This window comes from Alexandromys fortis, unplaced genomic scaffold, assembly GCF_014885135.2.
Source record: "Alexandromys fortis isolate MF-2015 unplaced genomic scaffold, M_Fortis_MF-2015_v1.1 scaffold_92, whole genome shotgun sequence".
Lineage (NCBI taxonomy): Eukaryota > Metazoa > Chordata > Mammalia > Rodentia > Cricetidae > Alexandromys > Alexandromys fortis.
Genome location: NW_026067972.1, coordinates 3,504,273 through 3,519,163, shown reverse-complemented (window position 1 = coordinate 3,519,163; position 14,891 = coordinate 3,504,273). Strand labels below are relative to the sequence as shown.

Genomic DNA, 14,891 nt, shown 5'->3' with positions numbered 1-14,891 from the left:
GAAGAAGAAGAAGAAGAAGAAGAAGAAGAAGAAGAAGAAGAAGAAGAAGAAGAAGAAGAAGAAGAAGAAGGGAAGGAAGGAAGGAAGGAAGGAAGGAAGGAAGGAAGGAAGGAAGGAAGGAAGGAAGGAAGGAAGGAAGGAAGGAAAACCCAGATGTCTGAAACATGCTATGTGCAAGCCTGGACCAGGGTAAAGATGACACAAGTCTATCTAAATGATAGAATTCACAGAGAACTCAAGAGTTCATAGGAAACTGTCATTCATCCCTACGCATGAACATTATTTACTAGGCTTCTCTCTTATCAACTGGCCTTCTGACACAGGAGTGTCTGGCTCATGATCTTTATGACAGGTAGAATAAGAAGCACTCCTGTCTCCACGTCGACAGTGTTCATAACTTATTAGTGTTTGTTTGCCCATTCACTGTTCTGATTTCACCTCCCTCAGCAGAGGCTAAGTTCTGCACGGGCAGGGATTTTTATCTGAGTTAGTCATCAATGTATCTTGATCATTTGCAAAGCCTGACACAAAGTCAATGGTTAAAACAGATGTGTAGTGTGGTGGCTTGAATGAGAACGGGCTAAAAGGCTCATATACTTGAATACTTAGTCCCCAGCTGGTGAGTTGTGTCTTGGATTACAAAAGTTATGAGTTTTAAAAAGTAGCACTGGTTTTTCATAGCAGAATGATAAAAACAAGCTCTGAGCACCTTCTGAGAGCTGGTTTTGTAGTGTTTCTCATGCTGACACCCTTTCAATCATCACACATTCCTAGGCACCTTAGGGCTCTCAAAAGTGATGCCACAGTAGCTAACAGTGAATCTAAGCTGATTTTAGGAGTATGACAGGAGAGAGCAAAGTAGCAGTGCGTGAATAACCTCCCGCCTCGCCCAGCACGGCCAGGGTCACTTGCCCGGCAGCCAGCATTAGTAGAGTGCAGTAAGTGTGTTACCTTCCACCTTCTCCAGCTTGGCCAGCGTCAGTCCTATTGCATTAGGGCGATGTGGGCTCCTTGTGGAGAACACTCCAGTCTTTGCCCCATTCAACCTAGGCGGCTGTACTTTTGCCTTGTAGTTCAAATGGCCGTTTTTGTGAAAAACAAACAAAATCCTATTGAAAACAAACCATTGTTTAAAAAGAGGACAAATTATTTTAGTATTATGACTTGAGAAGGGAACAGTTTTTATTAAATTTCTCAATCATGGGAAATGAGTCCTCCCTCCATCCCGGTGGGAATAGAGTCATCTCCACACAAAGACCGACATACAGCAAGAACGTAACAGACTTACACATGGCCAAGGGAACGCCACTTCACAGTGCCTGCTGTTTGCCATGTAGTATGCTAACATTTTCATAGCCACTTTGTACTGTAACAATCCTAGGAAGCATAATTTAGCCCTCACGCTGAGGGAGAAGAAATCGAAGCTCAGAAACATTCAACCTGACAAGGCCTTTCTAAACAGAACAGGAAAGATTTTTGTTATACATCTTTGCTACACTGTGGGTTAGCTGATTATTTATAATATATAAGTCATTCTTATATAAATGACCAAGTAAAGAACTCAACACAGGACTCAAAGCCAGGAACAAGAGCGTGCAATTGATACAGGAACCACAAAACAGCTAACACTGAGCTCAGTGATGATTAAGAGGATGAACTAAAACCTAACACTGCATTTCCCTCTAGGGCAAGGTAAAATTGGGCAGAAACAGAACTCTTAATGAGAGCAAGTAGAATCCAAACTCTTATGGCTTTCTGCCTTTTAGGGAGGGTAAACTGAACTCTTCAAGGGCCTACAACAGGGCCCACAAACTTATTCTGTGAAAGGTCAGATGACAAATATTTTAGGATTTGAGGCCAATCAGACATTCAACTATTCTGCTACCAGAGCAGAGTTTCACAGTGGTAGCCACACACAATACATAAACCAATAGGCATGCCAGAGACAGCATGCAGCTTCAGATCATGTTACACAGGCACAGCTGCGATCCCACAAGCGGATGTAGACAGATAAAGAGGGGACCACAGGTCACAGTTTGGCTGATTCTTATTGTAGAGACCAGCATAAGGACCCATGGGCAGAATCTAGGAGATCCATGGCTTCAGTTTAACACAAGGAAGCCGTCATAATTAGAACAAGCTGTAGTTAAAACATGTTCCTTCAGTGAATCCCAGATTCCTAAAGGTACCCAGATATGCAAACAACCAAAAGCAGAAATTGAGTATGGGAATCCATACATAATCTATAATCATACAGATTAGGGTGGTAGAGATGGCAGATACCAAAGATGCCTTCAAATGACTGTGCTTTCTCAGGACCCAAACTACCACTTCTTAAACAACTTACCAAACATGAGAAAACTGTTCCAGGCCCATCAAGGAATGCTTAGGATTATTAAAGATGCTCTTTCTGATCTTCAAGCAGGCTCTGGAGTAGCTGCAAATGGACGGCTGCCTTGGAGTACCATTCTTGGCCAAGAAACACGACTCCAAGTAGCCTATTGGCTCAGTTAAAAGATTTCCTATGGAAGAAAATCGGGTAAGATCACTCAAAAGAAAAAATCTAGGTACAAATACAACTACTAAACACATGTTTAAGGGCTGGAGAGATGGCTCAGAGGTTAAGAGCACTGACTGCTCTTCCAAAGATCCTGAGTTCAATTCCCAGCAACCACATGGTGGCTCTCAACCATCTGTAATGAGATCTGGGGCCTTCTTCTGGCGCTGTAAGCAGAATACTGTACAGATAATAAATAAATAAATCTTTTTTTTTAAAAAAAAAAAAACATATTTAAATATAGAGTCCTACTAAGTAGCTCAGGCCAGCCTCGAACTCATGAACCTCCAGCATCAGTCCCATCTCCCAGCTGCTGGGAAAACAGTTGTGCACCAGCATACCCACCTCAATTTTTATGTGTAGTTATATAAATACATAAATTACACTAACATAACAAATGTGTTGATTATATATTGAGGTATAAATTACAATTTATATTTATAATCACTTCTTTGTATGTTCTTTGAAGAGATCTCCATTTTTACCTCGTTTGCATAAAATCTATTTTATTAGCACAACCAGGAAGGCTATAAATCTGGGACTGTTTCTCACAAAACTCTAATATTTATATATAGCAAAGATCATATGCAATATGTATGGAAGAAGCACAACTCGCCCAGCAGCCACACCAACTACAGTTCTACTTGCATGCCTGCGGACTGCCTTCAGGAGCTGCAATCCAATCTTTATCATCATCTGTTTCCTTTCAGAATATGATCTTATCATATGTACTTTTGAGCCTAAACAATACTTCATTTACTCCTAATTCTGTAAAAGCAGACACCACACTGTAAATTAGTTTCCTAGACTGGCTTTCTCTGTCCACCTATATTGTGTATATTTCTGACAACTTCCAAGTTTCTTCCAAGAGTATTTTCAGGTACTACTGTTTGTTTGGGTTTTTTTTTTTTTTTATTATTATTATTGTTGCTAAATTCTCATCCATGTTCCTGTGTAATAGGATTAAAGACGAAGAAACTGGGACCAAATGACAGCATCAGCCACACACATCCTAGCTCTCTGTAGCTCCCTAAAGAAAAAGGACCATAAAACACATTGGCCAACCCACAGCTACTGTGCTGGGACTAAGGCCAAACCACACCCCCGTGTGTACCAAGAACGTGCTACGTCACTCTCGTTGGCCTTGGTAAGTCACGTGATCGTGGGGACACGTGACCCTCACTTTGGCGGCAAAGACAAGAAGGCCCGTCAGGCAGTTCGCGTTCTTCTCAGCGAGGAAGCCGGCCGCGGCGCCTACGAGTCCCTATAATTTACCTGTCTCCAGAGCCGGCTGAGTGCACCCGCACGGGGCCGCTGGGGTGCAGGAACCCCGCTCCGCCAAGCCGCGCATGGCTGCCGGCCGCTGAATCGTCCACACGCCGTACGCAGCTTTCCGCTTCCGCTTCCGCCCTGTGGGCTTGGGCGCCTGCGCAGTTGTCGCTCGGTGCCGGGTCTTGGAGAAGGCGGTCAATGGCGGCCCAGTTTCCGCGTGGAGGGCTGGTGGTTGTCGCAGAGAAGCTGTGCGGGCGGCCCACCTTCTATCCATTTTGCGGCATGCAGTGTGCCCTCCGAGGATGGTGCACATGGATAAAGATGTACACGCCAAGATACTCTTGAATTATAAGCGTCCTCCATGACTAAAAAATGACTCAGCGTTTTAAAGGGGAATGGCGTATAAACTATGACCGCACAGCTAAAGAACTGAAGTTTGGGAGCTTAATTTTCTTTTTTCTCTCTTTTTTTTTTTTTTACATTTATGTGTGCGTGGGAGCATGTGGAAGGCAGATGACAGTGCAGGAGGCGCTTCTCTCCTTTCACCGCGTGGCTCCGCTCCGGTGATCAAATTCGGCTCGTCAGTGTTAGCGGGTTCCTTTACCCGCTGAGCCAAAGAACTGGAGGTTAAATATATAAAATTCTGTTTGGCCGTGGGCTGCATGTTATATTTGCCACCCTGCTCCACTTTTTCAGTAATAACTATTTGTCGAGAAAGAAGCCCAAATAAATCAAGAGTGGTGCGTATTATTACAGCCAACCTAGGCTAGGAGTAACTAAATGGGGGCGTTTCGTGAGCTCCAAACCGCCAGAACCAAAATGAGAGTCAAGAACCAGCACACACATTGGAAAGCTGGGACCGGCAAGAATTGTATTTTAATCTCATGCAATATCCAGTTGCCGGCGCTTTAACCACTTGTAAGAGTCTTAGCCAAACTGTTTCTTTGTGTACATGATTGTGTTTCTGGAATTTCAAAATCTTGGTTGGGGGGTGGGGGTGGACAGCGAGAATCTACCTATTACCTGTAACGGTAACGTGAAATATTAAAAATAAGCAAGTCCGCAGACTAAAGGCTTAACTATGAAAAGCTATTTCTTCTAAGTTCATTGTCACAGACTAGCAAGTCACGAGTGGGAAATAACCAGTATTAGGAGGCAGGTATTTAAGAGGAAATTGTGGGTTTTATGAGGAAATTGTGGATTTTTTTTTAAGTTAAAACTGATACTGTGTCCTCTATCAAGAGTCTTGTGCATGAAATTTACGAAAGGCTTTTTTTCTTTTAGGAGACACTGGTCTTGTCTAGCTAGAGAAACAAGTTTGAGTACCTTCGGGCAACATCTGCACGCTTTTAAAAATGAACCGAATAAAAGCTGCAGTTGCCACTAGTCGGCGCTATTAATACAAGAGTCAAACTGAACAGTGGAAGTTTATTTCTTGTCCTCCAGAAAGACATGCTAGTCACTTGCTAATCATACCAAAAGTGTGTAATTACCAACTGTGCCAACTACTGAAACTCAAAGTAGACTTGGAGACAGTAGACCTAGGAATCTGCCTTTAAAAAAAATCTCAATAGAGCTGGAGAGATGGCTCAGCAGTTAAAAGCACCGCAGCTCTTCCAGAAGATTTTGAGCACCCATGTTGGGCAGCTCACAACGGGCAGTAACTCCACTTCCACGGGATATGATGCCTCTTCTGGCCTCCACGGGCACCTGCACATATGTACACACACACACACACACACACACACACACACATATATCTGCACTGGGGAAGCAGAAGCAGGCTGATCCCTGTGAGTTGGAGGCCAGCCAGGCCACACACAGTAAGTCTTCAGACGTAGTTCCAGCATGCCCAAACTCCTTCCTGCCACAAGAAAAGGGCAGTACAGAGTGGAGCTCAGGTGGCTTCTTGGGGGAATTCTAATTCATGATCTCAGACCTCCAAACCAACAAGAAAACAGAAATAATTTGATTCACACTGGTGTCTGGGTAGAGCTAAGAAACCAGTATAAGTTTATAGGCAATGGTGGAGGGAAACAGAACAAGGGGCTGGCGAGATGGCTCAGTGGGTAAAGCACTTGCCATGCATGTCAGGGGCTAGAGTTCGGGTTGCCAGAACCCATGTAAGTGCCAGGGAGGTATAGTGACCTCCTGGAGCTAGAGACAAACAACCCCTGGAAGAAGCTGGCTAGCTCAAGTATGAACTCTGGGTTCAAGTGAGAGACCCTACCTGAATATATAAAATGGAGAGCCCCTGAGGGAGACAAACATCTAGTCTCACAGGCATGTCATGCATGGGCACCCACGAACCCACACACTTTCACTAGTACCCAAGAATACGTACACTTTATTTTTTTTTAAATAGATTTATTTATTTACTATGTATACAACATTCTGCCTTGATGTATGCCCGGACACATGTATGCTAGAGGCGGGAGCCAGATCTCAGTACAGATGGTTGTGAGCCACCATGTGGTTGCTGGGAATTGAACTCAGGACCTCTGGAAGAGCAGCCAGTGCTCTTAACCTCTGAGCCATCTCTCCAGCCCCCCACACTTTTTATTTTTAGAGCAGACTGGGATGCTCAGTTGGAAGAGTGTTTGCCTGGTATGTACAAAGTCCTTGGTTCGAGCCCTAGCACTGCATGAAGCCATGCATGGGACACATGCTTCCGAGGTGAGTTTCTGGCCAGCCTGGACTCTATAAGACCCTGTCTTCAAAAAGATCAACGATAAAGAAAAGAAAAATCTCAGTGGTTAGGAACACTTGTTGCTCTTGTAGAATGCCTAGGTTTAAAATTCCCAACACCCACACGGACAGGCGTTAACTCCCCATAACTGGGGTTTGGAATCCTCTAAGTCTCCACTCCGGAGAGGTGAGCACTCCTCCTGTCTCCATGCCCCAGCACTATTCCCTATGGCACCAGCACTGTTCCCTTTGGGGGAGCGTGTTAATGCTACTTTAATATAGGTTTTAAGTATGGGGGTTAAAGAAAGAGAGGCACTCTCGTGGAGAGGACAGCACAGCCAAGAGCCAGGCTGGAGGCTCCTCGGAGAGGAAGCTGCTGCACTCGCTTTCTTTCCGGATGATTTCTTTTCTGTTTTGTTTCTCCACGAGACCAGATTAAACCCTAGTGAACAAAGATGGCCTGCCATTCGGTGCTTTACCACCCTCCCCGTTCCAGCAACAGCTTAGCCCGCAAGTGATGATTCAATGTACGTTTTTCACAAACTCAGCTTTAAAAAAAATAGAAGTAGAAGGTTCAGATTCACACACAGAAGTCAATGATGTTTATAACTCCAAAATATTTTGCAAGAAGTTCTAGAATAAGAATTGTTTAGATTAACTCAGCGAGCCATGTAAAGCTTGAATAAAATTCTGAAATTACACCAATAACTGACAAAGTTCACAAAAGAACTATATACTTTCAAAATACTAAGTGTTCATATCAAATTGCTGTCTTCTCACAATTACCAAATATATGTTTCTTCTTAAAGGAAAATCAACTACTCACCCCTTCCTCTGCTCGTATTCATCCCTCCCTCTACTATCTTCTCCCACATACATATGTACATCCTCAGACAGCACACACACCACACACACACACACACACACACTATTGTCTATGTGTTAGAGCCTTTGAAAGTTAGTTCTATCTTTCAGATAAGATCTACATGGGAAAAAACACAAGCTAAAACAGTAATGCAAATTGTAGCAATTGCTACAATGTTTCAGTAAAATTTTACAAGAGAAGATGTGTATGCTATATTCGGTTGGACTGCAACTTCATCGCTGAGTATTGTTAAAACGGAACATAGCTATCGGGGTCGTCTTCTGAACAGTTCTCTTGTGGACCCTGTGGACTTGATGGTGTTTCTGGATCTTGATCTGCTTCGGCTTTTTCCTTCTTTTCTGTAAAATCAAAACACAAAATAATAGATTCAATAGACAATTGTGGCACAGCCTGTTACTCACTTGGAAGAGGGAGACCATGCCACAGGCCTTGCATACACATTTCAGCTAGATTACATAGCAAAATGTCCTGTCGCTTCACAGAGATGTGGGGTTTGTGGCGTTTTTTGGTTTTTTGTTTTTGGAGACAGGGTTTCTGTGTGTAGCCCTGGCTGTGCTGGAACTCACTTTGTAGACCAGGCTGGTCTCTAACTCACAGAGATCCGCCTGCCTCTGCCTCCCAAGTGCTGGGATTAAAGGTGTGCACCACCACCGTCCGATGGGATTCTTTTTTAGAGAGAGCAGTATGTGCTGTTTTTGAAGGATTTATTTTTAAGTGTATTTGTGTGCTGGGTTTGTTTGTGTGCACCAGGCGTGTGCAGGAGTCCTTCAAGGTTAGAGAAAGGCATTAGACCGCCTTGAACTGGAATTACAGGCACTTGTAAAGTCACCATGGGTGCTAGAAGCCAAATTTGAGTCTTCTGCAAGAACAGTACATGCCCTTAACCACTAAGCTCTCTCTCCTCTAGGCCAAGATGGATTTTGTTGGCTTGTTTTGTTTTACAGAGTCTCATTATGTAGCATCAGCTGTATGGAACTCACTATGTATGCTGACCTGGAACTCACGGAGATCCACCTGCCTCTGCCCCTTCAATGCTAGGATTAAAGGTTTGCACCAGCACCCCTAGCTCAGGATGCTGTGTTTAAAAAGAGGGATGTATGTCTCTATCCTCTCTCCCTTTCTCTCTTTCTCTCTCTCAGTGTGCGTGCATGTGTGTGAGTGTGTGTGTGTGCACGCGCGCGTGCACGCGTACGTGTGTGGCCTTTTTAGGGGTTGAGAAATGTCTGACTGCTTAAGAGGACTTGGGGCTCTTCCAGAGGACCGAGCAATAAAAACCAACCAGCACAGTTACATAGTGAGTACTAGCTCAGAAACCAAAAAAGAGCATTTTTTGTACATAATTAATCCTATTCCAGGTTTGTTTCTCTTACTACGGTTTCTCAAAATGGGTAAATAGAATTCCCAATTATTTAAATGTTTTGGAAATGTGCCAACAGAATGTTGGTCACCTGAAAAATACCTTTTCCTCGAAAGGATTCAGTGATAGTCACAGCTCCCATTGAGATAACTAGCTACTGTCAGCAGCAGCTTCCAATCACGAATCTAGAGGAAGTTGTTGCTATTCAAACATCCTACCTTGAGAGAAACGACAAGCACCATCACTGTCCTGGTAGGCAAGAGGGTCCTGTCCTTGGGCCCCACCTGCTTCCTGGGTTTGTTCTGGAAGGCAGTCTTTAGGCCCATCCCTTTTCTCACAGGTCTTGATAGAGAGGTCTTCAGGCCCAGGCATTTCATGGCAGGCTTCAGGTGAATATTCTTCAGGCCCAGGTGAGTCTTGGATTGTTTCAGGAGAGGAAACTGTAGGCTCAGTGAGTCTGTAGATCTCATGAGAAATGAATTCAGGTTCTGTTCCTCCTTGGCGTGTTTTTATAGAAACGTCTTCAGACGCAATGCGTTCTCGTGTTTCAGGAAAGCAGCCTCCAGTCACAGCCAAGCCCTGATCTGCTTGGCAAGCGGTTTTCTCTGGTGTGACTGATTTGGGGCATGCGTCAAGTGGGCAGCCTTCAGGCACATCTGATGGTGGGGGTGCTGCAGGAGAGCATCCTGGGCCAGCAGCATCTCCACGTGTTGTCCAGGGAACAGTGGCTGCCTCTTGATGTGTTTTAGGAGAGAGGACTTCAGGCCTGGCCACATCTTGGCACATTTTTAAAGTATGTTCTTGAAGCACAGCTGGTTCCTGGGACATTTTAGGAGAGAGCGCCTCAGGTCCAGCCATATCTTGGGGTGCCTTGAAAGAATGGTTTTGGGGCACAGCTGTTTCCTGACACATTTTCGGGGACAGCGCCTCAGGTCCAGCCATATCTTGGGGTGCCTTGAAGAAATGGTTTTGGGGCATAGCTATTTCCTGGCATACTTTAAGAGAGAGCGCCTCAGGTCCAGCCATATCTTGGGGTGCCTTGAAAGAATGATTTTGGGACACAGCTGTTTCCTGACACATTTTCGGGGAGAGCGCCTCAGGTCCAGCCATATCTTGGGGTGCCTTGAAGGAATGGTTTTGGAGCATAGCTATTTCGTGGCATATTTTAGGAGAGAGCGCCTCAGGTCCAGCCATATCTTGGGGTGCTTTTGAAGAATGGTCTTGGGGCACAGCTGTTTCCCGCCATGTTTTAGGAGAGAGCGCCTCGGGTCCAGCCGTGTCTTGGCACATTTTAGGAGAATGTTGAAGTGCAGTCATTTCTTGGCACGTGCTAGGAGAGAGGTCTTCTGGTTTGGCCGTGTGTTTGTATGCTTGAGAGTGGTTCTGTATTGCTCTCGCCTGGCGCACTTCAGCACAGTGTTGTGCAGGCACAGCTTCTGGGGGGCACGCCACCAGTGGGAGGACTGCAGTCACAGGGCTTACAGGGCACTCCATTTCTTCCTGCACCCTTTGCTTTTCTGCCTGCACCTTTGTGCTTCTTTGTCTCGTTCGGCCTCTTGAATTTCCTTTTCCTGTGCTTTGACACTTGCGTTTTTTCTGTTCTCTGCAGAGAGACCAGAATGAATGTCAGCAACAGGGCTACAGGATTTAAATGGATGCTTCCAATACCCACCCCTGTCTTTGTGGCCTTGTTATATGACCTTAAACAAGTCCTTACTCTCCTCAGACCTCAGTCTCTGAGTTTGTAAAATGAACAGTCCTGAGAGTCCTCAGTGTTCACTTGCTCAGAAAGTGTCCATGCAGGATTTTATGGTTTTAAAACTAGAGTGTGTATGCATGCGTGTGTGTGTGTGTGTGTGTGTGTGTGCGTGTGTGTATATGTGTAATGGGGGGGGTGAGAGAGAACACTCAATCTTGGGAAGGTGGTTCTGAGGGTAAAGGACTTAGCTGAACTCTATCTTCAGCACCCAGGTGAAAACAGAGTGTGTGGTGCCGTGAGTTTGTGATCTCAGAGCTGCAGAGGCAGAAATCCCTGGACCCTCCTGGCCAGCTAGCGGATCCTAATCGATAAGCTCCAGGCCAGTGAGAGACCCTGTCTCAAAGGCGGTGGATGGTGTTCCTGAAGATGACACTTCAGGTTGTCTGCCTACTTGCTCACACTTGCACGCACACACACGCATACACACGCACACACACACACACACAAATACACATATGTGCATATACCTGTACATATGCATGCACTAGAGAGAGGGTGTTAACGTAACCTAAGAATATATAAAAAAAACCTATGGAAACTCGCTGCTTGGTGAGCTAACTGAAGTCTTTATTAGGACTGAGGTGATGGCTCAGCCCGTCCTGCAAAGCCTGCTGGTCTGCATTCATTTGCAGCATCCGTGTGGTGGGAGAAGAGAACTGACTCCCCAAAGTTGTCCTCTGACTTCTGCATGCACAGATGCACCCACACCCTCTCATACTAAATCAATAAAATGTAACTTAAAATATAACTTTACAAAATCGAGCTTGGATGGAAAGATGGATCAAGAGTTAAAAAGTACATACTATTCTGGCCAAGGACTCAAATTCGTTTCTCACCATCCACATGGGGCAACTCACAACTGCATATAATGCCAGCTCCAGAGGGATCCCATGGACTTCTGACCTCTGGGTGCATCTGCACACGTGCATGCGCACACATACAATTTTTAAATAATAATAAATTTTTAAAATATGAAACAAAGCCAGTGAGATGGCTCAGTGGGTAAAGGAACTTGCCATCAAACCCGATTCATCCCTAGGGCTTGTATGGTGGACATAATCAACTAGTGAAAGTTGTGTTCTAACTCTCTAATAAATTTTCTTTCTCTCTAATAAATCATCGTCATCATCAAGGCCAGAGAGATGGTTCAGTGGAAAACACACAGATAAAATAAAATGTAAAGCTGGGTGTAGTGATGCACACCTTTAATCCCAGCACTTGGGAGGTAGAGGCAGGTGAATCTCTGTGAGTTCGAGGCCAACCTGGTCTACAAAGTGAGTTCTAGGATAGCCAGGGCCTATCCTAGACAGAGAAACCCTGTCTCGAAAAAAAAAAGTAAAATAATAATAATAAAATTTATTTTTAAGATACAAAAATATCTGAGTGGCCTAAAGTTTAGTCCATGCTCCCTCGTGTCTAGGGCAAGTCATTCATCCTCTCCATTTCTTGGCTACCTTATAGGTAAGATGAGACAAATAATACCTCCCAATTGTGGGTGGTGGCCATAAGAATTATGGCCTTGGGTGAATGACTCACAAACAGTATAAAGTAGGACTACGGCATTACCATAGGAGCCATCTCTAGGCTTCCCTATGTCTCTGGCACTATCCTGCCTTATTTCCTTCAGGCCAAGAGGTAAATGCCATTATCTCCATTGTGCAGAGGACAAAATTGAGGTGCAATTGGATGTTCTATAAATTGCCCAAGGCCAGTGACTAGGACGTTGGGACGTCAGCATGGTCATTTCTGCTTATCAGCTAGGTCCTCCCCACCTGCCCTCTAATTTTAAGGTGCATGGACGCTCTGCCTGCATGTCCACCTATACCGCGTGGGAGTAATGCTCTTGACGGCTGCGCTGTCTCTCCAGCCCCTTGTTTTCATGTGTCAGTATGTGTTCTCATTAAGCCACGTGAGCCTAGAACTCACAGCTTCCAACCACCACTCTCTCGAGGGCTGGGGTTACTCATATGCACTACCAAGCAGGCCTTGTGCACCTTTATTTTTTTTAACACTAGCAGAACCAATAAAGGGTAGCAAGAGCTACCCTGGATGATCCAGCTTCAGTGGCTGGAGCCTGCCTCAGGAGATGGTGAAAATACAGAGAAAGAGAATGGGGGAAATTTCTGTTGCCATGACTCTACTGCTGAGACATTGGGCAAGAGAATAAACCCACTGGAGACTACATTAAAAACAAACAAAATAAAACACACAGGCACACCACCACCTGACGTAGGATGCATGGGAAGATGGCGTGAGCAAGAGCATGGACTTGCAACATGCACACTCATGCCCGCCTCAGGTAAGGAACCTACCCAAGGAGCCATTGCGACGTCTGCTTCTCCTGCACTTCGGCTTTCCTCTTCCTGAGTTGCTCTCTGTTCCTCAGACTCCAAGTTCCAATGACTTCTGCCAGATGAGAAGGAAAGTTACTGGGGGCTGTGACGGTGACCCGCGGGTGCCTCAGCAAGTATCCTGCCCCAGGAGCTTTGTTTATTTAGTTATTATTTGTAAGTCTTATTATTTCATGTCTATGGGTGTTTTGTCTGCATGTGTGTCTGCGCCACATGTATACCTGGTGCCTAAGGGGGCCAGAAGAGGGCATCAGATACCTTGGACCTGGCATTAGGGACAGTTAGGAAACATTTGAACCCAGCTCCTCTGCAAGATCAGCAACTGCTCTTAAATGCTGAGTCATCTCTCCAGCCCCCTACAGATTTTTAGACCCCCTATTCTGAGTTTTACTCTTGATTTTTGAGGTCAAGGACCATGTCTTCCTTGTTCTTGCATATGGAAGAGATTTTTTTTCTTTTTTTTTTTGTTTTTTGAGGCAGGGTCTCACATGGCAGACCTGGCCTGGAACTTGCTGGGTAGACTAGGCTGGCCTCAGACTCACAGAGATCCGCCTGTCTCTGCCCCTGGAGTGCTGGAAGAGGAGGCATGCAGCAACGCGCACCCAGTGGAGCAGACATTTAGTGAGAATTTGAGTGAGAAAAGATTAGAGTCCTACACAGATGGTATTTGTTCAAAAGTGCACTATTGACCTACTGACTTATTAAAAATTATATTTGTTTAAGTAATAGGAGAAAAATAGGTCATGTTTGGTCATCTTTGACATAATAACCTATTTTCATTGTATTCCCTATTTGCATCCAGGCCATATATTATTCAAAGTAGTTATGATAGCATACTGTGATCCTATCTTTTATTAACCTACCTTAGATCAAAGATAGTTCTTTCACACAGTCTTCAACACTCTAATTTCCCTGTGACATGGTACTTAAGCTAGCTGACACATCTCTAGCCAGTCACTCCACTCTCGGGAAACACAGCATATCACTACTTGTTTTTGTCCTTTTTATATCAAACTGTAATCATATCCAACTGAAAGCTGAGTGATGGTGACACAGGTCTTTAATCCCAGCTCCCAGGAGACAAAGGTAGGCGGGTCACTGAGTTCAAAGTCAGCCTGGTCTACAAAGTGAGTTCCAGACCAGCCTGGGCTACACAGAGAAACCTGATAATCATCATCATCATCATCATCATCATCCCCAACTGAAATAAGCATTTTCACTCATCTAACCTTTCTTTTTCTTTTGGAGAAAGGAATGGTAGACGGGGTGGGGGTGGGGTGGGGGGGGTGCATCCTGTCTAGAGGGATCTGGCACATCTGTAGGTGGCCTTGGATTCCCTAATCCCAAGCCTCCAGAGTGTTCCACCACATCTGTTCAACTTGTGCTTTTATTATTAGATTTTTGTCCTTAGGATTGTGTTTCTTAAAATTATTTGAGATACTCAGGGTACTATGAAGAGCAAATTCCAGGCTGGGATGATTGTCTCGGAAGCATAAGGACCACAGTTCATATCTCCAGTGCCCAAATGCACAGGTTAAGTGGGTCCGGTGATTGGCCCGCAACCCTAGTTCATAGGGCCTGACACGGGGATTCCCAAAGCAAACGGGCTAAAGTAGACAGGTCAAACTGGCAAGCTCAGGGTTCAGGTTTGTGATTCTAACTCAATAAATAAGATAAAGAATGATGAAGGAAAAAGACACTTGATGTCAACCTCTTGCCTAAACAACACACACAAACACACCGGTTCATATACATGCAAATATGCACCACACACAAAGTTTGCAAGAACGGTTTTTTTTTTTTTTTTAAAGAAGTCTATTACTAGCTGGGTGGTGGTGGTACACGCCTTTAATCCCAGCACTTGGGAGGCAGAGGAAGGCAGAATGCAGTGAGTTCAAGGCCAGCCTGGTCTACAGAGTGAGTTCCAGGACAGGCTCCAAAGCTACACAGAGAAACCCTGTCTTGAAAAACCAAAAAAAAAAAAAAAAAAAAAAAAAAAAAAAAAAAAAAAACCAAGGGGG

The 14,891-nt window shown here is 44.7% G+C and overlaps 2 protein-coding genes across 2 annotated transcripts in view; both read right to left on the bottom strand.

Moving 5' to 3' along the window:
- The window catches only part of Trmo (tRNA methyltransferase O), a 19,661-nt gene extending 14,954 nt beyond the window's left edge, over positions 1-4,707 (bottom strand). Inside the window, exons 1-3 of the mRNA XM_050156045.1 lie at positions 3,833-4,707; positions 2,348-2,522; positions 952-1,109 (exon numbers count right to left, since the gene is read on the bottom strand). Coding sequence (XP_050012002.1) covers positions 952-1,109; positions 2,348-2,522; positions 3,833-4,142 — 643 coding nt within the window. The 5' untranslated portion in view covers positions 4,143-4,707. The remainder of the gene's footprint in view (positions 1-951; positions 1,110-2,347; positions 2,523-3,832) is intronic.
- Positions 4,708-5,529: 822 nt separating this feature from the next.
- The window catches only part of Hemgn (hemogen), an 11,697-nt gene continuing 2,335 nt past the window's right edge, over positions 5,530-14,891 (bottom strand). The window contains exons 2-4 of the mRNA XM_050155903.1: positions 12,832-12,925; positions 8,979-10,363; positions 5,530-7,741 (exon numbers count right to left, since the gene is read on the bottom strand). Coding sequence (XP_050011860.1) covers positions 7,632-7,741; positions 8,979-10,363; positions 12,832-12,925 — 1,589 coding nt within the window. The 3' untranslated portion in view covers positions 5,530-7,631. The remainder of the gene's footprint in view (positions 7,742-8,978; positions 10,364-12,831; positions 12,926-14,891) is intronic.